The 23,720-nt window shown below is 42.8% G+C and overlaps 1 protein-coding gene across 1 annotated transcript; it reads left to right on the forward strand.

Moving 5' to 3' along the window:
- Positions 1–4: 4 nt before the first annotated feature.
- LOC109309601 lies at positions 5–15,372 on the forward strand (the record flags this gene model as incomplete). Its single annotated transcript, XM_019534343.1, has 8 exons — positions 5–340; positions 2,540–2,626; positions 2,914–3,147; positions 4,849–4,871; positions 9,310–9,455; positions 9,678–9,781; positions 9,891–9,992; positions 12,528–15,372. Coding segments are annotated over 8 exons (2,811 nt in total), but the record flags the coding sequence as incomplete, so codon positions are not given.
- Positions 15,373–23,720: the final 8,348 nt, after the last annotated feature.

A 23,720-nucleotide genomic window follows, 5' to 3' on the forward strand; every position in this document is an offset into this window, starting at 1 on the left:
GCGGGGCCAACGCTGCGCCGAAGAGGGCGCGGCGCGCGTGGCCTGCCCGCTGTGCCGCAAACTGTGCCCGCTGCCCAGGGGCGGCGCGGCCGCGCTGCCCGTCAACACCACGCTGGCCGAGGTGGTGAAGCTGTACCGGGCCGAGGCGGAGCGGGAGCCGGGGCGCGGCGAGGAGGCGGCGCGGGCGCTGGGGGGAGCCTGTCGCAAGCACCCAGCGCGGCCGCTGCAGCTGTACTGCCGCCTGTGCTGCCAGGCGGGCTGCGGGCAGTGCGTGTCTGAGCTGCACCAGGGCATCTTCCACTGCGTCAACCTGCTGGACACAGTGTATCAGGAGGAGAAAGTAAGGCCCTCCCCGAGGGGTCTGCCTGCCCAGGCACCCATTAAACTTATTGCTGTGTGATTGCCCTTGGACCCCGTGTGGGTCTGCTTTCTGGCTTCTGGCTGGGGCACTGGGACTGTGCCCAGGAGATTTGGAAAGAGCAATTCCCCACATAAGGACTAGACACCAGAGTGACTCTCTGGCTCTCCCAGCACCTGGTCTCGTAGTGGGTTTTGCCAAAGCAGCTGTCTTAACCAAAAGGAGCTATATTTTTCTTTACTCTCTAGTGTTCCTGGGCTGTGCATGCCCCACAGCTTGGAGGGAGTGCTGGTCACAGCCCTGTTGCTTTGTCAGGGATGGTCCACCTGCAGCATAGTGCCATGTGGGGTGGCACAGGCTGCATGTGTGTGTGTGGCACCTAGCAGGTCAAGAGGGAACAGAAAGGAAGGGAATAGTCTGGAGTACTATGGCCAGTTTTGACACACCCCTCCCCTTGCAGGAGAGGTGTGGACAAATGAGAGTCCAGCGGAGGACAACAAAAATGGTGAGGGAGTGGGGGACATGACTTATGAGGAAAGACTGAAGGAGCTGGGTTGATTTAGTCTAGAGGAGAAGAGGCTGAGAGGTGACTTAGTAGCCTTCAACTACCTGAAGGGTGGTTACAAAGAGGATGGAGCTGAACTGTTCTCAGTGGTAGCAGATAACAGAACAAGGAACAATGCTTTTACATTACAGCAAGGGAAGTTTAGGTTAGATATTAGGAAGAATTTTCTCACTAGGAGTGTAATAAAGCACTGGAATAGGCTACCCTGAGGGGTTGTAGACTCTCCATCCTTGGAGGTTTTTAAGATCTGGCTAGACCAAGCCTTGTCTGGGATGATCTAGTTGGGGATGGTTCTGCTTTGAGCAGAGGATTGGACTAGATGACCTCCTGAGGTCCTTTCCAACCCTCACTTTTTATGATTCTAGGGAGGAGAGGGCAGGGAGGAGTGTCTGTGAGGGATCAGGGCAATTTTGTGGCATGCCTGCCAAAGTGATTGACTCACTTCTTTACACACCAGTTTAAGTTCATCCACACACTATCCCTTAGGTTTGTGGTGTGGCCCGATGGAATGAGTACCTGGAGTGGCAAGAGTTTTGTGCTGGATCAAATCTAGGAATTGGTGCTGAAACTAGGGATATGCAAAAGCAGCTCACCACCTCTATACAGGAAACAAATTCATGATCTGATCATGAGGCTTTTAATTGTTTCATATGTATTGAGACTTACATGGATTGTGTTGCCTTTGACATAGTTAAAAGCCCTACTGTATGGTTAAAATACCCTATTTTAATGTAGAGTTATATCAGGTAATAACAATAACCAAGGGCATGGTCAAAAAAATTGGGTCTTCAGGAAAGTTTCAGGACCAGCACCATAGAGAAATAGACCTCTATTCCCATCAATTGGAAAAGATGGCTGAGCCAGGCCTCCCACTTCTTGCTTCAGATCATGCATTCCTTTATAAAGGTGTGCCTAATGTAACTTTTAAGTGCATCTTTGAAGTAGGGGGAAACATCCTTGCTGCTTTTCCCAGTGGACCAAACAACAAACAACCAACCTTTTTCCTGGAAGAACCTCCACCTTAGCCTAATCAGGGAAATTATGGGAAACTTTTAGTATGAGTCAAAAATTGACAGGCAGTATAGTGCTTTTAAGTGTCAGTCTAACAATAACACCTCTGCCTGCCCCCAGCCCTTTTGTGTGGACCAAAGTATGGCTTGTCATTGTGAAAGGTAATGCAGTATAGCTATCATTGCTTGTAGCTTTCTAGCTCAGGGCCCTGGTCTAAGGTAGAAGAGATGTATCTGCTCAGATAGGTAACTTTGAAGTGCAATTTTTTAATTGATATGTTTATGCTAGCATAGCTTATTTGCTGTCTCAACCACAGTATAAGCATTTTAATTGGTATGTCTGCATCGATGAGGCATGAAGAGAGTGTTTGCCGCCTTAACTCGTATATAAAGTTACAACACTTTCAGGTGTAGAAAAGCCGAAGAAATATTATTTTTGAGAAGGAGCTACTAAATGCAAATTTCCCCTTTTTTTCTACACAGCATGCAGGGTTCTTTAAGTGATGTGTTAGAAGCTGAACAGGTGGCAAATACAGGGTTAAAGAGCATCATGTGTTTTTATTAAATTGCACAGATTAACTACATTTTTCAATTTTTATTCTGTAGTTAACCTTTTTCAGTAGTCTGAAAAAAGTAAGAGCAATTAATGAGAAGCTGGAAAAAGAAATATCAAGTCATCAAAAAGCTGCGGAGGTAAGCTAATTATAATGGTCTCTGTAGAGAGGGAGCACTGTTAATTTGCTGCTTAATTCAAGGGGGGTGTGAGAACATGAAAACTCTTGAAAAATGAATTATGGAACTAACCATTTCACACGGTAGCTATGGCCTATGTTAATCATTTACCCCAAATTTGTAACTGTTGCTATCACCTGAAGGTCATAGTGTAGTCAATACCATAGCAAGGTTCTGGCACTAGTTCATCCAGCAAAGTGTAAAGATAGTAATCAAGGCTTTACTTTTGTAAATTGTTGTGTTTCTAGATGATGATGAACAATGAAGCAGAAATAATTACAATGGAATTTGAAGAAATTTTCAAAACTCTGGAAATGAAAAAAAAGCAATTGCTAGAAGACCTTGAAAATCAAAGAAGTAAGAGGGAGAAAGAGTTACAAATTTGGAAGAAAATGAAGGGAATTCACAAGATAACTATTGAAAATTTCCTGAAGGATTGTGAAAAGCTGGTCGATGAATGTGATCCTCAGCGTTTCTTGGAGGTGATAGCTTTTATATTAATTTTTGATAGTGGTTTTAGAATGCTTTTAGAATGCCATGTATAGCTGCGATGTGTGGAGGGGGTGGAGTTTAGATTTTGCCATATTGGTTGGATTAAAGAGAACTATTTATTGTTGTTAAGTCAGTTATGTTTGCCAGTTGAAGAGTTACTATTTTTTTCCTCCTTTTGTTGGGACAGCCCCTTGAGAAGTCTATAGTGTGATCTACTCTTGAAAAGGATTTAAATGTTAGGACTCGGATATGTTTGAATCCCATGTTTTCTAGTATAAGATATCAAGGATCTCATTTTATTCAGCCTGTCAACTTTAAAAAACAGTTCTCATCATAACTAAACACTGGTAGATGTTTAAAGCCAGCTTGCTTTTCTTAGCCATTGGTGATGGCTGACATACCAAGAAGTGGTAAATTTAGCATAGACAGAATGGATATACACTGTTGTAGTTTTGCTGCAGTGTGTGGTGGTGTTTTTTTTCCAGTCATTGCCAAATTTTTAATTCTATAATAAGCCCATTCTATATCAGATAAATATCTTTTTCACCAATCTCTAGTATTGCCAGATTCATTGTAAACAAAGCTCATTGTCTATAGAAAGAGGATGTTCCAAGTTTTGTGTTGGTTTCTGTTTGCTTTTGCTGCACCATAGCAAGGCTCCTTACTTTGTTTCTCAGAACACCTTATGTCTTTCATAATCTTTAAATTGACAGGACCTAGTCACTTTCAACAATGATGTAGTTATACCATGCCTTTATGTAATAACATAAATCGGGGCTGTCCAACTGGGCAGCTCACTATGGGCACTACTCCCCCCCCTCCCCCCCCCAATTGCTTTCCTGCTGCTGATACTGGCGTCTGAGCTTTTTTACCCACTTCCACTTCCTACCCCCCTTGGGGCTACACAGTGCAGTCCAACATACTAAGAAAGCCCATGGCCCAGGAGACATAGGGCCCCTTCATGACACAGTGAGAGAGAAGTGTGTCTGTGGTGCTTGGAGCACGTAGACCAAGCAGCGGGAGGAGGCCACATGGCCTCTCTGATGAGGAGGCCACAGGCTACATCTGATGTTTTGGGTGACACTACACATTTGCTAATTTATATCATTCTCTTTCTCTTGTTTTATTGTGTTCTTACTAACTTAGTTCTTTTTGCTGGTTTTGCTAGAACATCTCCTGAAATTCTGAAGTGTGGTCCGCTTCTTAAAAAGTTTAATTCTGGCAGGGATCTTTCAAAGGCTTGTGTGCTTCCTTCCATAACTTAAAAGAGAATGTGATTTTGAAAATATATTGTGGGGTGTGGGGAGGCTCCTTTCTTTTTGTGGTACCTCTTTTTAATGTTTTTACTTTTTGATAGACCTAGAGGGGGAGAGGGGGTATGGAGGCAGGAAAGTCATAGCCACACTGTGTAGCTCAGTTTTCTGTTACTTGGATTTGGCCTCTAGAAGGGAATCTGACTTTGGCCTAAATACAGAATGCTGCTGGATAAGCAGTTCCCTCAGACCTAGAATGCTGAATATCCCCTGTGCATACTTTTATAGGTAAGTGCTAAAAGGCTTTAATGATAATGAAAAAGTAAAGAATATAGTAAGTTAAATGGTTTACCTGTCACAGGTGTTCCAATAAAGTAATGATTTTCTTCTTCTGAATCTAAAAAACTTCCTTATCACTAATGCTTTTTTTAATTATAGGTGGCATGTGGATTAAATAAAAGGTATGATTTTCTTGTTCTTCTCGGTGTTTGTTTTATATTTTATTAAAGTAATAAGAAACAGCAAAATGATAATTATAGATATCGTGGTGGCAGATGTACACCAGGTACTATAGATGTACTACAGTATATTCATTTATCTGAGCCCTCAGTTTACTAACTAGTAACTACTGATGTTGTGTAACAAATTTGCCTCCTTAAATTTTACTGTATTAAATTTGTGTGCTGTTAAGTTTGGGATATTATCATCATGTTAATTCCTTACAACAGGCTGTGGTTTTGCTTATCTGAACAAATTAAGCTACCCAGATGACTTTTCAGACTATGCTTCCTAAATGAGTTTGGATAACTAAAGATGTTGTAATGTTTAGAAATTTGCCTTAACTGTCAGTTAAATAACAGCTCTTCAGTTGCAAAATATTAACATCATTGACAAATTCTGATATTAAAATTATGAAGTCATACTAAACCTGGACTTTTTGCAATAAGCATTAATTTCAAATTTATAGTGGTCCAATGCTTAGTTGTTTAGTCCTTACTGAAAATTGTGAACAGTGGTAATGATCTAAAATATTTTAACATGGTCATTACCTCCTAATTTTTACACTATTTTTAGCGTTTTACTGGATTTGGTACATTAGCTTCACTCTTCTTATAACTGGTAAGAATTAAACAAATACTGCTTCAGACTTCTATAGAAATTGGGTTGCATAATTTATCAACCAATCTGGTTTGTTTTTAAGTGTTGATAATTTTATGTAACATTTGACTTTTAGGGCATGTCTGTACCCTTCAAAGGACTGTGCTAGCCAATACAGCCACACAATATATGCCACATTCCAGAACAGTTTTAACATAGCTGCCTTGGTGTGGCATTGAATGCTCACCAGTAAACTTATTTTATTGCACCAGAAAGAGAAAGTAATTACTTGCTGTCCTTGAACTGAAACACTTAACCCACATGAGCACGGCCTACCGTATCCTCTTAATATTAATACTAGTTTTCTTCTTTGTCCATGAATATCTTGTCAATACATCTCACTGCTCCATTTGAATATTTTGCAACCTGTTTCTAATTTAAAATCTGTACTTTAGCTTAGTAGATTGTCAGGCTGCTCTGAGACTACAACATTTAGTTTCTGAGGGAACAGAGTGTTTTGGACCTATGTTGCCTGGTCATGCAGCCATTATCGATGAAATAACTATCAAGAACTTTGAATAAAGAAATTCTGAGATATGCAAAACAGAATTTTCTCCAATTCCATATAAAATTTACTTCAGAGCATCTAGAATTGCGTATCTGGCATGCATCAATCAATGCATCTCCAGCAAAACCAAGGAAGAAAAACTTCCACTCTACTCGGCATTGGTGAGACCACAGGTGGAGTACTGCATCCAGTTTTGGGCACAGCACTTCAACAAGGACATTGAAAAGCTTAAGAGAGCCCAGAGAAGCCCGTTTGATCAGAACCTTGCATAGCAAGCCATACAAGGAAAGGCTGAGTGATCTGGGACTCTTCAGCCTGAAGAAGAGACGGTTGAGAGGGGACTTGGTAGCATCTATATCGGGGGTGTACATCATGGGTTTGGTGAACAATGGTTCACCTGGGCACCCTTGGGGAAAACCAGGTGCAATGGTCACAAACTCCTGGAAGACCATTTTCAGGCTCAGTGTTAGGAAAAACTTCTTCACATCTAGAGTGTCCAGACAGTTGAATAAGCTCCCTCTAGAGATGGTACAGTCACCTACCCTGAAAATCTTCAAGAGGAAACTGGACAGTCACCTTGCTGGGGTCACTTGATCCCAGTTGTCTTTCCTGCTTGGTGCAGGAGGGCTGACCAAGCGATTTTTTTCCGAGGTCCTTTCCAGCCTACATTCTATTAATCTATAAATTTCCTTTCACCTAATTTACTGAGCAGAGGGAGTATTTCTAGTCTTCTGGGTTATTGTTGTAATGAATTGGAACCCTGAATGTTGCAGTTCATACACATTTGTTCAATCAGTTGTAATGTATGGCATCGACAAGTTTGATGTAATGGAGTACATACAGTACCTTTGTTAATTTCAGGTTTGTATACACGCAAATACCATATAGCTCCTTAAAGTTTTGTATTAAAATGTTTGATACTTAGTAGGGTAATACATCTTTAAAAAAAAAAGAGGTAAAAGTGAAAGTTGAAAATGGAACTGTTTACAATTCTGCTGTGATACCTTTAGCAATTACTTCTGAAGAGGTATGTGGAATTTGAGTTCAGGAACAGTAGATTTAACTGTGCTGATTTCCTGAATTACCACTCCGAATACTGCACATTCAAAGAAAAGATATCAACTCTTTTGTTCTTGATGAATTGGTTGTTCCAGGAGAACTGAATTGTACATTCTGAGACTTGCAGTTTCTTTTTATTCATCGGTTGTATATTTAGCATTTCTCAGTAGAATGACAAGTTTCCTTGCTGTTTTGTGGTTTGGCAGAAGTAGTAATTCTAAAAAAATAACATTAAGAATAATGTAGTCTGACAGTAGGTATGTTAACCTGTTTGTGCCCAATTTCATTATGTCCCATCTTTAAGCATTGATGCATATGGTGAACAAAACTAAGTGCTTAAGTAATGAGATCATAACATTTCAAAGAAAAAAAAAATCTCTCTTAGGCTGAAACTGTTGCCATGTATACAGCTAAAAGCACTAACCCTTTCAGACTCTGAAGCATGGTTTCTCTGAGGAACAGACAATCCATAACACATTATACAATCGTAGAAAACTAGGGTTGGCAGGGACCTCAGGGTGTTACGTAGTCCAGTCCCCTGCTTCGAGCAGGATTGTTCCCAAATATATCATCCTAACCAAGGCTTTCTCTATCTGGATCTGAAAAACCTCTAAAGCTTGAGACTCCATAGTTTCATAGTTTTATAGTTTCTAGGGTCGGAAGGGACCTGAGTAGATCATCTAGTCCGACCCCCTGCCATGGGAGGAAAGAGTACTGGGGTCAAACGACCCCAGCAAGGTGTACATCTAACCTCTTAAAGACCCCCAGGGTAGGAGCCAGCACCACTTCTCTTGGAAGTTGGTTCCAGATCCTAGCCGCCCTGACTGTGAAGTAGCGCCTCCTGATATCTAGCCTAAATCTACCCTCTGCCAGCTTGTGACCGTTATTCCTGGTCACTCCTGGCACTGCACGGGGGAACAGGGACTTCCCCAGTGCCTGCTGGTCCCCCCTGACTAGTTTGTAACAGGCCACTAGATTTCCCCCCTCAGCCTTCTCTTTTGGAGGCTGAACAGGCTCAGGTCCCGTAGCCTCTCCTTGTAGGGCCTGCCCTGTTGCCCCCTGATCATGTGAGTGGCCCTCCTCTGGACCCTCTCCATGTTGTCCACATCCCTGTTGAAGTGCGGCGCCCAGAACTGGACGCAGTACTCCAGCTGCGGCCTGACCAGTGCCTCTGAGTAGCCTGTTTCAGTGCTTTATGACTACCCTCCTCATGAGAGAGAAGTTTTTTCCTAGTAAACTTCTCCCCTGCGGCAACTTGAAATGATTGGTTCTTGTTCTATCATCTTTCATTACTGGATGCGTCTACATGTGATATTAATGCAACACAATAAACTGTGGTGTAGTTTGTGCTAGAGTTTATTGCTGCGGAGGGGCTAGCTGTGGCACAAAGGTGCTCCAGCGTGGGGCTAGCTGGCAGGCAGCCCCTGCACTGTAGTAGCCTCCTGCCCCAGCCAGCTCCAGTCACTGTCTGCATGTGTGTTGCAGTGGAGTAAATAACTCCATCCTACTTGGATCATACTTGTGTTGGGCAGTGCTATCCTATGGCAGAGTTTGTTTACTCTGGCCAAATAGGGGCGCACGTATAGACATGACACCTTTACTGCAGAGCTAATTAGTCAACTCTGCAGTAAAGTAAATGTGCCCTCTGGGAACAGTCTGCCTCCATCCTCTTTGGAACCGCCCTTCAGGCTATTAAATCTCCCCATAGTCTTCTCTTACCCAGACTAAATAAGCCCTGTTCTGTCAGCCTCTCCTCACAAGTGTACCCCCTAGCCATTTTCACTGCCCTCTACTGGACTTTCCAGCCATATCCTTTATGTAGTGGGGGGCCCAAAACTGTACTTCAGTACTTCAGATATGGCCTCACCAGTGCTGAACAGAGGGAAATAATCATTTCCCTCAATCTGCTGGCAACTCTCGTACTAATGCAGCCCACTATGCTGTTAGCCATCTTTGCAACAAGGGCACACTGTTGGATCATATTCAGCTTTTTCTCCACTAACCCCCGGGTCCTTTTTCTATAGGAAGATCTAAATTCTAAATCAAGATCTTCTCATTTATTTAGTCAACAGATCTTAAAAAAGAAATTCAGGATTTGCTTTCCATCTACAGACTGCTTCCTATTCATTTTATATTAAGTTCATATGAGCTTTTTATTTTCATTTATTTTCCAGAATGAAGACTCAGCTTGACCTGATGCACATAGCATCTAGCTATGAAAAAGAACCAGAGTATACCCAAAAGCAAATGGATATTAAATCTGTAGTTAAGGAAATACTGGCCTTGCAGCTAACTCCAGTTGAACACTGCATTGTTAAAGGTAGTCTCATTAACTGCGTTATTTTTGTATAGTGCATATTTTATCATCTTGCAGCACATATATGAGATTTCATACTAAAACAGTACTTCCTTTCATGCTGAAAAAGGAAAGTTATTTTAGTTGTCTGTCTTTGACAATTGTGTAATGAAAAATTAGCACGAATGTGCTTTATGTATCATACTGTATATTTTTTAATTGGTCTTATTTTTTCTCTACTCTTAGATGATTTTTCTTCTGGAGGAAATGAAAGCTTACCTGGGAATTTTGTATTTAAAAATAGTGTAAAACATTGGAAAGACCAGAAGACCATACACAAGACATTTTATGTAAGTTCTTGTGTACAAGATTTACAACATACTTTAATTTTAAAAGTCTTGCTGTGTTTTGGCCTTGTTTGTTAAAATGTGCTGTGTCTGTGATAAAACATTTTTACAGCCTGTAGCAGGACAAGAGGAAACATTCACTGATGGCGGTGGGATCTGTACTCGCTTGATGTCAATATCAGGAATGTTGGCGTTTCAAAATATGAGTCCTGAGGTAAGAATATACTGCTCAGTTATCAATTCCTGGGCTATTAAGCACACTGATTCAGACTTGTTCTGTGTCCATTCCACAGCCTTTTCCTGGAATGTGAAACAAGCTCCACTGCTTTTGTTCTTGTTTAATTGATCACCTAATCAATCTGTTCAGCTGCTCTTTGAAATATTAGGGATCTATTTTACTTCAGTCCACTGCCCATTACAGTTGCTCACTAGTAAAATCAAATGGCTTAATCGAGAGGGTAGTACAATTCTTTTTGTTCAGCTTTCACTTTCAGGTAATCTCAACTTAGGAAAGAAAGCCATGTTCATATGGCAGGATGAATGTATTACCTTTTAATATATTCAGATCTCTGTCTGTCTCCAGAAATATTTTTTTTAAAAAGATAAAGTTAATAGAGCATTTCTTTTTTGATGTCTTTCACTTTATGTAATCAAGGTTGTAACTCAAGCTACAGATTTTTAAACCACTGGTTCCAGTGATGGGACCATTGCATCACTTGTATAGTAGGTCAGGTATACACAGTATGCCAAGACCCAATTTCTTCTGACTGTAGTTATTTGAAAGGGTTTCTCTCAGTTGTACTCAGTTTCATCAGCTGCACTGAATTTTGGCTGATTCAAAAAGTTTTGCCCAACTTCTTTCTGTGGCGGATGGAAAAATGTTTTCCAATTTTGTTGTTCATTTGGCAAGAGATACTGCCTCTTCTGTTCCTTATTACTAAAGATTTTATTCGCCTTAAATTCCTACCCAGTAAAGAATTTATGTTGTGGATACTAATATATCCCTGCTTAACTTCATACTTCTGAGCTATCTACTTTGGCTTGCAGAATGAATGAATCTAAATGTAGATATGATCTGAAAGGTGGGTTTTGTCCCTTAATGACTTCTTCTAAATCAAATCTTTTCAGTGTGCAAGTAGAAAGGCATTTTCCAGAAACCCTATTTTACTCTCTGAATCCAGGTGTGTCTAAATCTGTCTTTTAAAATTGGTTGACATTTTATTGGCAATGTGTATGCCAGAATAAAACCAGTTCTACCCTAAAGCTGCTTATCAAAGGTATGTAAAGCACTAACTTTATTTTAGTCAGTAAAGTAGCACCTATGATGTGAGCTTCAGGGAGAGGTGTGAAGAGGGACTGGATAATGTCTAACCTGTGGCCTGCTGATTTAGAGCCAGGAGATGCAGGTTCAGACCCGCTCTCTGAACAAAGAAGCCCTAGAACTTGCGACTTCTGGGTATGTCCAGCCTTCCCCCCGCCCCCTCTCTTCTTTCCAACTGTCCTGCTAGTCATGGGCATTTACTTAGCTACAATACTGGGACTTGCCTAGAGTTACATGTTAGACCTGAGCAAGTGAATGGGGCCATGTCTGTTCCTAGCCAGAGGACAGCCCTACTGCATGCTTAACAGCTATTTGAACACTTGCTTATTCACACATCACCTTGAATAGTGTTGTAAACTGCATGTAAATGCTAAAAATGTCTCTTGTCTGTCAGGGTAACTGTCGTGCATATAAAGTAAAATAGGATTAGCTGCTTTGGGCATCTTTACACGTGGCGGGGGACCCGGCCCTCAGGAGCTGCTCTAGGTAAAGCGTCCACAGTGTCTCGTATTCAGCATCCCATGCTTCAACATGGTGGTGGGGACACTTCAACTAGCTTTAGTTAAAGCACCCCACTGCCATTTTGAAGCACAGGAACGCTGAAAACATGTGATGCCAAGTTGGAGTGTGCTAATTAGCATGGTCAACAGATTTGATTACTCAAGTCTGCTCTGGCACGTGCTAACTAGCAGGCGTCCAGCATGTATGAAGGTCGCCTTAGTTTTCAAACCAAGCCAACCTGGCCAGTGGTTGCGTGATTGATCAAATGAGTCTTCTGTGTGCAGTTTTGATTGTACACCTTGTTAATTTCTGAAGTGCTCCTTTCAGTTTTTGCCAAAGGTATCTCAAATAGTTCATCTAATTCTATCTACCAATATTTTAATTGCACCCATACACCCATTCTTGGGATACTTTTCTGTGGTTTCTTGATATAAAAAGGTTTTTATCAGGTAAAACATAACTTTAAAAATAGTTTGTAGCATCAAATAACAGTAAATTGGAATCAAGTTTTTCATTCACAGGTATTTTAGATTTAAGTATGCCAGAGCTTCTATTTGAAATTTATTGCGAAAATCAGAACTAGTTAGTACTTCAACTTCTGGTCAACATATTTGTATGTAGTCTCATAGTCAGGTATTTATCTTAGCTGCCCAGGACCCTATTGATCTTTATTTAGGTAGCTTAGATATTAGACTGTTTAAAAATATGGATGTCTTCTAAGCATACATTTACCTTCTGTTGCCCTTCATACACTACCATCAAAATGCTTAAAATGCTGAAAGTAGTCCTGTCCCTCTCAAAAGTGTCAAAGTATATAAACGCAATAAATTTAAAAAATAGCTGCAACATATTATTTAAAAAGTTTGTAGTCTTAGCTGACTGCTTTTTCAGCATACTAAGCAATGTTATTCTTTTCTATTATTGTAGGAACTACGCTATAAACATTATATGGTCCATCGGAAAACATCAGATCAGATTAAGATGCCTACTGCACATGTAAATAAAAAGCATAAGTTTGTGATTGGCTCTTTGAAGAGTGCATCAGCAGCAGTTTCTCATTTTTGTTCATCTGCAAAAGTGAAAGATACAGAGAGAATGAAAACAGAAAAATTAGAAAGAGAAAAAGCTTTTGATAACTCTAGCGTTACCAGTTCCTGTAGTCAAGGATTCAGCATTCCACCTGTGAACAGGGATTTCCCTGTAGTATGCAGTGACTTCAAGTTACTTAATGGGACAGGATCTCAAGAAGTGAGCAAACACTCTCCACCATCAGACGAATCAACGAGCTCAGTAGCTAAAGACAAAGTACAAATGCCTCAATCATCTGAAAAGCAAACGTGTTTCAGTATTGCACATAGTTTACCACAGTTAGCAACAGCATCTGACACAATTTTAAATTCAACTGACAGACTTCAAGCTTCATCTTTTGTCCTTGGTTCAGGTGATGACTCGCTACCCAAGTTCAATAAGGCTGCAGCTACAGTGTCCTTCCAAAAGGCAAACAGTGAATCAGTTTTCCCTACTTTTTATTTGGGAAACTGTAACACCCAAGTTAAAATGGATAATCAAGAAGAAAATAAGGATACAAAGCTAAGTTTAACCAAGGCTAAAGATTCTGCTAGTTCTGCCAGTCATAACCTAGGATCAGCTGACAATGGAAAGCCATTTTTTTCATTTACCTTTGGCAATTCGGAAGACTTTTTTACAGTATCTAAACTCAACAGTTCGTCAAAGGCTTCACCATTTTCTTCATGCTTTAATGAGAAGCTAGCTGAACAAAGTACAGTACTTCAGACAGGTACAGAGAAAAACAGTTCTGCAAACAAAACACTAGAACCTAAGTGGCTAAAATCACCAACATTATTTTCATGGGAACAGACTACTTTTAACACTCCAGAAGTTACCACAACTTGTATAACATCCAGTGTTGCCAGAGGGAAGAATGATGGTTCCAGGACTCCCCCTCCCTTTGATGATGATATATTTTCCTTCTCAAATAACTGTCCCCTAGAATGTAAATCTTCACCTCTCTTTACATTTGGAAGCACTGTCAAAAGTAGCCCAGATTCAGTAGCTTCTTCCTCAATGTTGTTTTTATCTCATAAGAATACAAATGAAAATGAAAAAATTAAACTGGGATCTGACAAAATGTGTCCTGTTGCAGAAGCTTCTATGCCTCCAGGATGTAAATTGGCCGTTTCTGAACTTAGTCCAAAAGGTAGCAGTACGTTTTTTTCTTTAGACATATCTGTGAAGACTGAAGAAGCAGTTGCTCAGCAAAATGCTCTGTGTAGTTCTCCTACAGCTAACCCTTTGTTTACAACAGACCTTTCTGTTAAAGGAGGCAAGACCTGTTCCACTCCAGGGGCTGCATCAGCACAATCACAAATAGAGCTGAAGGTTGCAGATGACAGCAGTGTAGTTGTTGCTAATAAATGTAAGTCACACCAAGATTTAGGAGAGATTTCTAAGAAGGAGGATGAACTTGAATCTCTTCTGCTTCAAAATGCAGCTCACCTTGACCCTGTCACAGCTCCGCTTGCAGTAGAAAAGGGAGGTGAAGCACCAAATGATGCATTCTCTGATATAGAAGAGCTAAGCCAAGCATCCATCTCCAGTGACTGTAGTAGCGCATCAGAATATTTTTCTGTTGCTGAAGACAAAGTATCTGTTAGTAGAAAGTCAGGCACATGCAACAGAGAATGAAGTACAAGAGACTTTCCTTCGAGGTAAATGATATTTAGGTATCTGTTGGTATATGATGGTATCAAGGAAATACTGTTGCTAGGATGCCAGTTAAAAAGGGGATAGCCTAAGGGTTTTTAGTGCTTTTTTCCTCTGTTAATCTTACTGGGAAATGGGGGTCTGTACTAAAGACACACATGCCATATTAACTAATAAATTCAAGTGAAATTATTAGTAGGGATATTGTTTTCAGGGTACGATTTAACACTACTGAATGTTAACCTTCAAGACAGTCTTCCTGTGTTTAAATATAATTAATTCCCAATGAAGACTCAATACTCTTAGGAGGCATTATCTGTACTTGAAGCTGGAATCTTGTAAAAGCATTAGACATATGGATTGTTCTCTCACTGTTGGTTCTCCATGCTATATTTAACATAAGATGTAGATAAAAACGTTTGAAGTATGTCACTGTATTTTACTGTAGTACTTACTAAAAAGAGCATTTTGACTTCTCCCAAGCCTTTCAGTAATAATGTGTCTGAATTAGTCTTTTAACATGATTCTCACTTTTGGTATATACTGGTGGAAAATATCTACTACACTCTTACAAAATGCAATCCTAAATCCACAGGAACTATTGTAGATACTGCAAGTGGAGTGTTTGATCTACATATCCTGTCAATATGTTGTCTAGAGAGAGAGAGTGGTTTTAACTGTTGTGTCAAATTACTTACTGAGGCTAGAGTAATCTAATGAAATTGTAGTTAATATGATACTGGCTAGAGATAAAACCTATTACCTTCAGCTATATGCCACCTCCAAACAATTATTAACTATGAGAACCTAGAAACTTCCATACTGGGTCAAATCAGAGATCTGCTTAGCCAAGTAAATGATATCTAGTAAGGCTTATTCCCAGTACTTCAAAGGAAAGATTAAGAACATTGTTGTGGGAAGATGTAGTTTAACAGCTGACTTAAGTCTTGAAACATATTCTGTCAGAATGGTTCATGTAAGCTGTCCTGAGCATTTGTTGGGAAGAACAGCACATACATTGAATAAATAAACTGTAGATATTCTTGTTATCCCTGTCTACTCCCTTTTTGAATCATGCAGAATTTCATTTTGGCCTTTGTCACTTAATACTTTTTCCACACAATACCTAATTATTACTGAGTTTAAATAAGAAATTCTAATTCTGAATTGATCATCTTTCAATCTCATTTGTTTTGTGTTCTAAGATCACAGAAATTCCCAATGCTATTTTATATATTTCTGTCGTGTTCCATCCCATTCATCTCCTACTTAAAGTAAACAAACCCATTTTTTTCTCATCACTCGTTCCATTCTTACCCTTTAATCTCTCTTCTCTAAATCACTTTCTAATTCTGTGATATTATTTTGATGGGGAATGACTAGTAGTGGTCACCCCACCTGCTAGCTTTGCTTTATATAGTCATCTGTTGATTTTGCAGTCTATTTGTCAGAGATTACTGAAAGCTTCAAACTTGTTTAAAAAAATGAGATCGCCATAGGCAGAGGAGTAATCATGGAGCTAGAGGGAGATATATGGGTACATAGAAGGAATATGTTTTAAGTTACAGAAGGAGTCAAATTGAGGTCTGTATTTCTGAGAGCTCCTTAAATCAGAATGCTAGCCTTGTAATTAGAAGACTACATTCAGTTGCATCCAGCATGTCTTGGATTTAAACACTCATAGCAGGGAAAAATTGTAAGATGAATAACAAGTAAAATAAGGAATATAAAATATGTTTTGCATGTCTTTCTTCACAGGAGAGAATGTGAAGGCCAAAGCAGTTTATTCAGAAACCTAAATAAAGTGTTTGGTAAAAATGATCTAAGACTGGTTTTGTATTTATGATGTTTTGATAAACCATGCTATATATGGTATATGATTCTCCATTCATTTAAATAGCTATAATGACATACTTGTAATCGCTGGTTATTTTAAAACCACCAATTTGCCCCTTTCAAATTGGGATAATTTTTGCTCTGACACATTCTTTGATTCACTGCTGACAACACAGAGAGTTAGATCTGACATGCGTAGACGAGCCCTACGAATGGAAAATTCCAGAGCATGCCCAGCACGTGCCCCCTGGATGACCTGAAGGCTGTCAATCATGCCTGACCTACTTTTCTACCATACGCATGCTCAGTAGTGGCAGAGATGTGAAGCAATCTGACACGCACATGCTCAGTTCTAACCGCAGCATGACTTCATAAGACTAGAAAATTCTTCTGAGTAAGCAACCTGATTGGCCACTTGGTTGCCATAAAAGACATGGGGGCCCCTCCCAAGGGGGGGCGGTTAGCAAAAGAGAGAGTGAGCGAGAGTTTTTGGGTTCTGACAGCGGTGCTGACAGAAAAAGATTCGTCCTGAGAGCAGAGGCTGTGGCTGCAGGGACTGCTCTTTAGGAGGGCTTTAAGCCCACTGGTCTCCTGTCCAAACCTGAGAGCAGAGGCTGCTATCGCAGGGACTGCTCCTCAGGAGGGAGAACACGCTCAACCTGCAAACAGATACTGCCTTGGCAGAGACTGTCTCGCAGGGAAGAGACCCTGACCTGACCTGAGAGAAGAGGCTGTGGCTGCAGGGACTGCTCCTCAGGAGGGCTTTAAGCCCACCGGTCTTCTCACCATGTGGTTTCGCAATTCGTTTTCAACCTCGTATCGATTTTTGTATACTGATCTGGCTACCGACCCAATTTCTGTCTTCAGCCTCGACCACGATCCCAATTCTCGACCATTGGCTACGGTATCAACATTTCCTCTCAGCTTTTGACCTTGGCACCGTCTTCGACCATCTCTTCTCGTTGTCCACTTTGGACTGGCGTCACAACGTTCTATGCATTACAGTTTTGTTATTCTTTCTTCCAATTAATAAGCTGTTGACCAGCCCTGGGACTATCGAGTTGGGCAGCCGCACCTATCCTTCGGGGTAGAACGCAAGGGCTCAGCTCGGGAACCCCGTGGGCCAACAGTCTCCTTTTGTTGTTCATGTTCGTTTATTGTAACTGAAGCAAGAATTCTGCCTACGCTCCAAAGCGTAAGTTAATAAATCCATCTACTTTGAAACCACACGAGTCCCATACCGCTCGGACTCCTCGCTGCTAATCCCACCTGTTCTGATCCAATACCACTCGGCCCACCGTGATCTTGGGGCCCTGTTCCCCAACATGGCATCACGAACAGGATCAACGGGAGGTGAGTTTGAGTCTGAGTTGCTTCAAAGCTGCCCATGGTGCAGCGAAGTCCGTCCGATCAACGATCCGGACGACTTGTGGGATCGCATCGTATTCTGCCAGGCCGCAAACCCGGCCGCAGGAACGATTAATGGTTACCTGTCCCTCCGAGGGACAAGCGGGAAGGAATGGGCTGTCCAGCTCACCCCGGGAGCTTTGGGTTGCATCAGGCGGGACCCCCAGGCCGTCTGTCACTCAAGGGAGGAGACCGGGTCTGTATCCCTGGCCCCCATGAAACCCTCGGGCATGGTGAACTCCAGCCCGACTCAGGAGTTTGCCCAGTGTGTGAAATATGTGAAGGAGGGAGGCAAGGATACCCCTCCAGATAAGTTCAACTGTCTGAATCTCGCGGCCGGATCAAGGGGGCACAAGCTGCTGACCCAGCTCCAGAAGAAGCTGGAAAGTGATGGGAAAAAGGTAAAGTGGACAGGGCCCAAGTGGAAGAAAGGCAACATGTTAAACATGCTCTTCTGCAAATATGTGGGCCTTCTGAGAGAGATCTCGGATATGGGAGTGCAGCTGGAAACCGCTGCCTGAGCTACGAACGAAAATTTGGCCGCCCTGCCATTACAACACAGAGCCGGCAAAGCAGAGAGCATGCCGAAAGCCGCTCTTATGTCACGACGACCAGCTCCACCTACTCCAAGCCCACCTCCTGTCACAGCGCCACCCGTGGTTCCACCCACCTGGAACCCGCCTCCCACAACAGCGCCACCCGATGAGCATACATCACCACTCCCGTGCATCAACCAGCGCCACCCGGAGGACGTACAGGAGAACAATCAAGGAAGCGAGACGAGCACAACCGTAACCGACACAAAGGTATCAATGAAAACCAACGCAACCATAAGAAGAAATCCGAACAAAACCACAAGTGAAAGAAACAATACGAATGTGATAACAAACAACGAAGCCGAACTTGAACAATTGTCAATGGAACTTATAACCGCATACCCTATTGCAGTTCAGAAGCTTGTAACTGGCCCTCAAGGCCAAGGTACCCAGATTACAGTAATGACAAGAGCAAGAACCCGTTCAGAAATGAATGAGCTAAAAAAAGAAACAGGAATTCGCGACGACGAGACTCCGATCACGTGGCTTGGACGGCTTTGGCTAAGGCTGGCAATCAGGATGAGGCTCTGCAGTTGATTCGGAGTACAGCCTGGAGCCGAGCCGAGGTCATCGACCCAGTACCAGTGCTAGCCAACTACTACTGGCCCATGCCAGTTCCAGCCCTAGCCGTTGAGGCCTTACAGCGTAAAGTACATGCCTGCCACGAGGGAGCAGTGAGCCATGCAAATGCTACCACCTTGATATATGCAGTCATTGGGGCGTCATACGCACTGTGGAACCCCACGCACTGAACCTGACACCCGTTCAGGTGCAAGAAGCGTGGCCCCACAGGTTTGCGACAACACCAGGGGATGTGCCCTGCCTTGCTGAAGCTATCGAGGCAGCGACCGAAATCTGCGGCGGCAGTCAAAGTATCACCGCAAGGCTGCTGCTGAGTTCTTCTATAAACGGCCCCGCGATCCATACATTGGGGCAACTCGATCAGTTGCAGGGGGCAATGAAACCAAAGCCTCAGAAGAGTGCGTACCCCATCACTAATGGAGAACATGGAACCAAGTATGCATACCCGATTGAAAGTCCTGCCACCCATTCCCGATGGGTAGATCAAAAATCACGGAATCGAGTTTATCAACAGAAACCAACCTGGAACTCACCACCGACCACGAAACGATATCAGCCACGCAACTTGCATCCTCCGCAAATCAGGAACCGATCGAACCAAGCCAAATACTCACCACCACAAAGAACACCGCTAGAGAGAGCGATGTTTGTTTGGTTTTCTCCTAGAAAAATCTGGCCTGTCAAAAGAGAAACTAAGACTCCTAGGAGACGAAAGTCAACGAGCCCTTGCTAAAGCCTAGGGCTTTCACGAGAGAAGCAAGCCAAAAAACGAGTGACGGCCGTCGGTGCCAGTACGGTGACTGGCGGCGGCATGACATTCTTTACCGATAACAAACCGAGATGAAGCAGAGTGAGCCAAAACGACAGGAACCATAACGAGCCGACCCCAAACAAACCGACAAGTCACAGAGTAACAAGAACCGAACTGAACCAAAACGAATCTGAACGAACTAAACCGAAGCAAAACGATCCAAAACAAACCGAACCAGAGCGTAATGAACCAAAACAGAATAACTTGAAACAAACCGAACTTAAGCAAAACGAAGCGAAGTGAATCGAAACCAAGTGAATTGGAACAAAACCTGAAGTGAAACAAACGAGAAACAAAACCCAAAATAATCGTACGAAACGAATTGAAACAGAATAAAGCGAACCAAAGACGAAACTTAAAGCAGCAGTAACTATTTCGACCGAAGGAGTGCAGGAGGGAATTGGAGACGAAAGAAAAACCTGAAATACGAAAGTAATCGTAGCAACAAATGATACAAAACTCTTTGAGGACGATCTGCGACCGTACGCATCAACATCCTCAGTGTACACAGAATAAAAGCCTTAAACCTGAAGTATCGAGTTTTGGAGGCTTTGCTGATTAACATTATCACAACCGAGGATCATCATAAACCCACGTTAAGAATCACTTCATCGCGGCGATATACACTTATTCCTACAAAGACGCACCTCCGTGAACCTTTGACGGCGTTGCTGAACTGACTGATCGACCAGAAGTCCATCACCCCAGTCCACGCAAGTAATAAATTGTCACCAGGATGGGGAATTTCAAAACCAGGAAAACCCCATGAAGTCCGTTTCGTTGTCGATTACAGGGAGGTTAACAAAAGATGCACAACTCTTACACAAGCTTCACCTTGCACTTTACTTCAGAGCTTTCAAGAAATGGCAGAGTACCAAGCCAAACCATGGTTAGGCACGACCTTGGATCTGAGGGACATGTTTTTCTCAATCCCCATAGATGACACCGAAGGGATTCTAAACATGTGCATAGGAGGGAGAATATACAAATGGAACGTGTGTCCACAAGGATACTGTAACGCCCCGGCATTAGCCACCAACGCCATAAATGATAGCTTAAGAAAGTTCTCTGAAAACAATCTGGAGAGTGCTGCAGTACGAATATGGAGCTACATCGATAATATTGCTATTATGGGGCAAGAAAAGGACCTTGTACAACGAGTCACCCAAGACCTTGTACAGCACTTGACCAATGACGGATGGGTCTTGTAATACGCAAAAGTCTAGTCTAGAGCCAGCTTCCAGCATCAACTTCTTAGGAACGACTTTTGACAAGGATACACGGCATGGGATAACCCATGAAAAGGTCGGCATAAACACCAGGGAGAACAAAATCCTGACGACGAAAGCCGACTTTCAGTCGCTCCTAGGGAAGCTGAACTGGTTTAGGCACTATATAATGCCGGAACATCTATCAGTCCTATTGCAAATTCAACGCCAGATCCATGAGAAAACACAACAGAGAGCTCCGTGGACGTCCAGAGACGAAGGCGTTGAACAAGTTACTAGCCGCCGTGGAGAACACCTCCCTAAGTGCCATTGACCTTGCCATGCCATTGATAGTGACAGTCGGCTTCACCAGAGAACACCTCTTTACTACCTTGAGGAATTCCGAGGGGAGCCTCGTATATATCGCACACCACACTATACAATCTGCATAATGTTGTTATGGCACAGTGGGAAAAGTTCTCCTGGCCACCCAGCTGGCCGAATCATTGTCTGCTGGAAGAGGAAAACTGAACGCAATAGGGGCAACCCTATTACCCCGACTCCTCCATGATCGACCAGACCCGTGCTTCCAGGGAGAACCGTCAACTTGGAGTGCCCTGGTATTGAACCATCTGTACCAGTGGCACAAGTGGAAGCACGAGGACATATCACCTCCGTCAGCCGTCACAGAGACATCGAAAATCGTCCTCTACAGAATGACACAACCAGCGTGGATGGCATCAGATGGCATCACCCGTGACAACGGGAAGTATGGATTTTACTGCCATCCATGCCACGTACACCAAATCCACCCTGGCTGTGAATCGGCTCAGGAGAACGAGCTTCTGGGATTTCGAGAATTAGTGTGTCACTGCTTACAACACCATAATGGGACGCTTCCCGTGCCCATTATGGCAGTCGACTCACAGTACGTCTGTCGCTTCACCAACGGAGAATATTGATCTATGGCAGGAGATCTGCAACCTATTCTCTGAATTTACCACGCTGCCATTGATAAAACATACTCGATCACACAGGCTTGACACAGATCCAACCCATGAAGTAATTGATAAGCTATTAGAAGACCCTAACCGAACCGATTGTGTGTTTGCCGCTAAAGACATCAGCGATTGAAGTGTGTGTAGACCCGTAACTTGGCATGGCTTCACGAAAACTGGGGTGATCCAGGTCCTCAGGCGTGTCACCAAAAATGATGCCAGGATCAGATAACCCAAGGCATGGAACCCATACAGATTGGAAGAGGGTGACACAAGCTTGTTAGGCTTGTGCGACCAAAAAATGTCATCCAACGAGCAACTTCCGGGGCGCACTTAACCCGAAAACCTTTGAGCCCGGAAAATCATGGCAAGTTGATCTACTAGGCCCTCTACCTGGAGCTGCAGTCACGAACAAGGGGCTAATTGTGATAGATCTTGGAACCTGCCAAGTCACTGTGGTGCCTTTGCGGAAAACTCACGCGACCGCAGTGATAACTGTGTTAACAAGCGTGTTTGCAGTTTGGCAAATTCTGAAGGCTTTACAATCCAATGGAGGACCACCCTTTACGTCTACGGCAATCGAACAATTTGCGCGATATAAATTGGAACCACCATCTACCATACCACCCCCAATCAAATGGGGTGGTAGAGCGAGCAGTGGGACTGTATAAAGAGGCCTTGCGCCTGAAAGGACAAGGATCCTATAAGAACTGGGTCAAAACAAATCACGAAGTGCTAACCACGTTAAACTCAGGAAAGGAATTATGGAACCAGTGAAACGTCGAACCAACAGAATCTTGGAAACAGAAGTTTAAAACGTTGGAACTTGTTTGAGTTACTTTACCGGACCCGAAAAATCGCCACCCGAAGGTCCTGAAGGGAGTGATCAGAGCAGCCGAATGATATCCATTCCTACCTACCTACCTACCTGGCGGAGCTTGTGGACAGAGCTTATTAGTCCATCATAACTCGCTGGCCAGGTGATCCATCACCAATGCTACTGAGTTAGGCCCGTAGATTAGTTTTGTATATAGTTATATCATAGAGTACGTCCTGTCTTGTTTACGTTCTGTCTTCTAGCACCGGTTAACGTTGAACAGCAGATGAAGGGGACGTGAGTCCACGCCACATCCCATTCGACTCGAGGCGACACGAAGCTCTGATCAACCTAACGAAGGAAGCCACAGACCCACCAGAACAGCATGGCAACGGAACTCAAGGACTCTAGAGTGACTTTGATCTTATGTTGTATATATTACATATGTTGCCAAATCGTCCGACAAATTAGCTGCCAAATTAGGCCATTCATCAAATTTGGTTTTATATCTACTATAGCTCCGGGCCAATGCAACAGGGGATGACTGGACAGGTGACGGATTAACCGCCTGCCTTAAGGTTCCAATGTCTGCGGAGGACCAAATCCTCACCCCATATCTCAAACCAATTAATATCTCAGATTGGTTCGACAAGGTCACGAAAAGTCGAAATCCGTTTATAAACTTCACACAAGGCCCATTAGATGATGGTAGTTTCAGCACGACGCAATATGCTTGGAAATCCAACTTGACATTTTCTGATCTCCAGAAGGTCAAGGAGAAAAAGTGTAAAGAAACTCTCTTGTGAGAGCCTCCATCTCATCCGGTAACCAAATTAATACCCTGTTCAAAAATCCCCTGGGAATTTAACCCAGAGAGCGGTGAGGACGACTGACGTGGGATCCCCATTCCATCATGCCTCCATGGGTCTTATTACTTCCTCCGACCCCTGGTCCCAGGTATATAGCCTCCGTCACCCGGGTCCCACTTACAACCCCTTTACGTATAGTTAATTGGAACATTTCCTTATCTGTAAATTTAACCGAACCCGGTAATTCCTATTATCGATTTTTATTATCTCCTCCTTCGGGGAGCAGTGCTAAGCGCAGCTTGTCATGGGCTCAACAGTCCTCTGGACAATAC

Source organism: Crocodylus porosus, unplaced genomic scaffold (assembly GCF_001723895.1).
Source record: "Crocodylus porosus isolate Cpor-Errol unplaced genomic scaffold, CroPor_comp1, whole genome shotgun sequence".
Classification (NCBI taxonomy): domain Eukaryota; kingdom Metazoa; phylum Chordata; order Crocodylia; family Crocodylidae; genus Crocodylus; species Crocodylus porosus.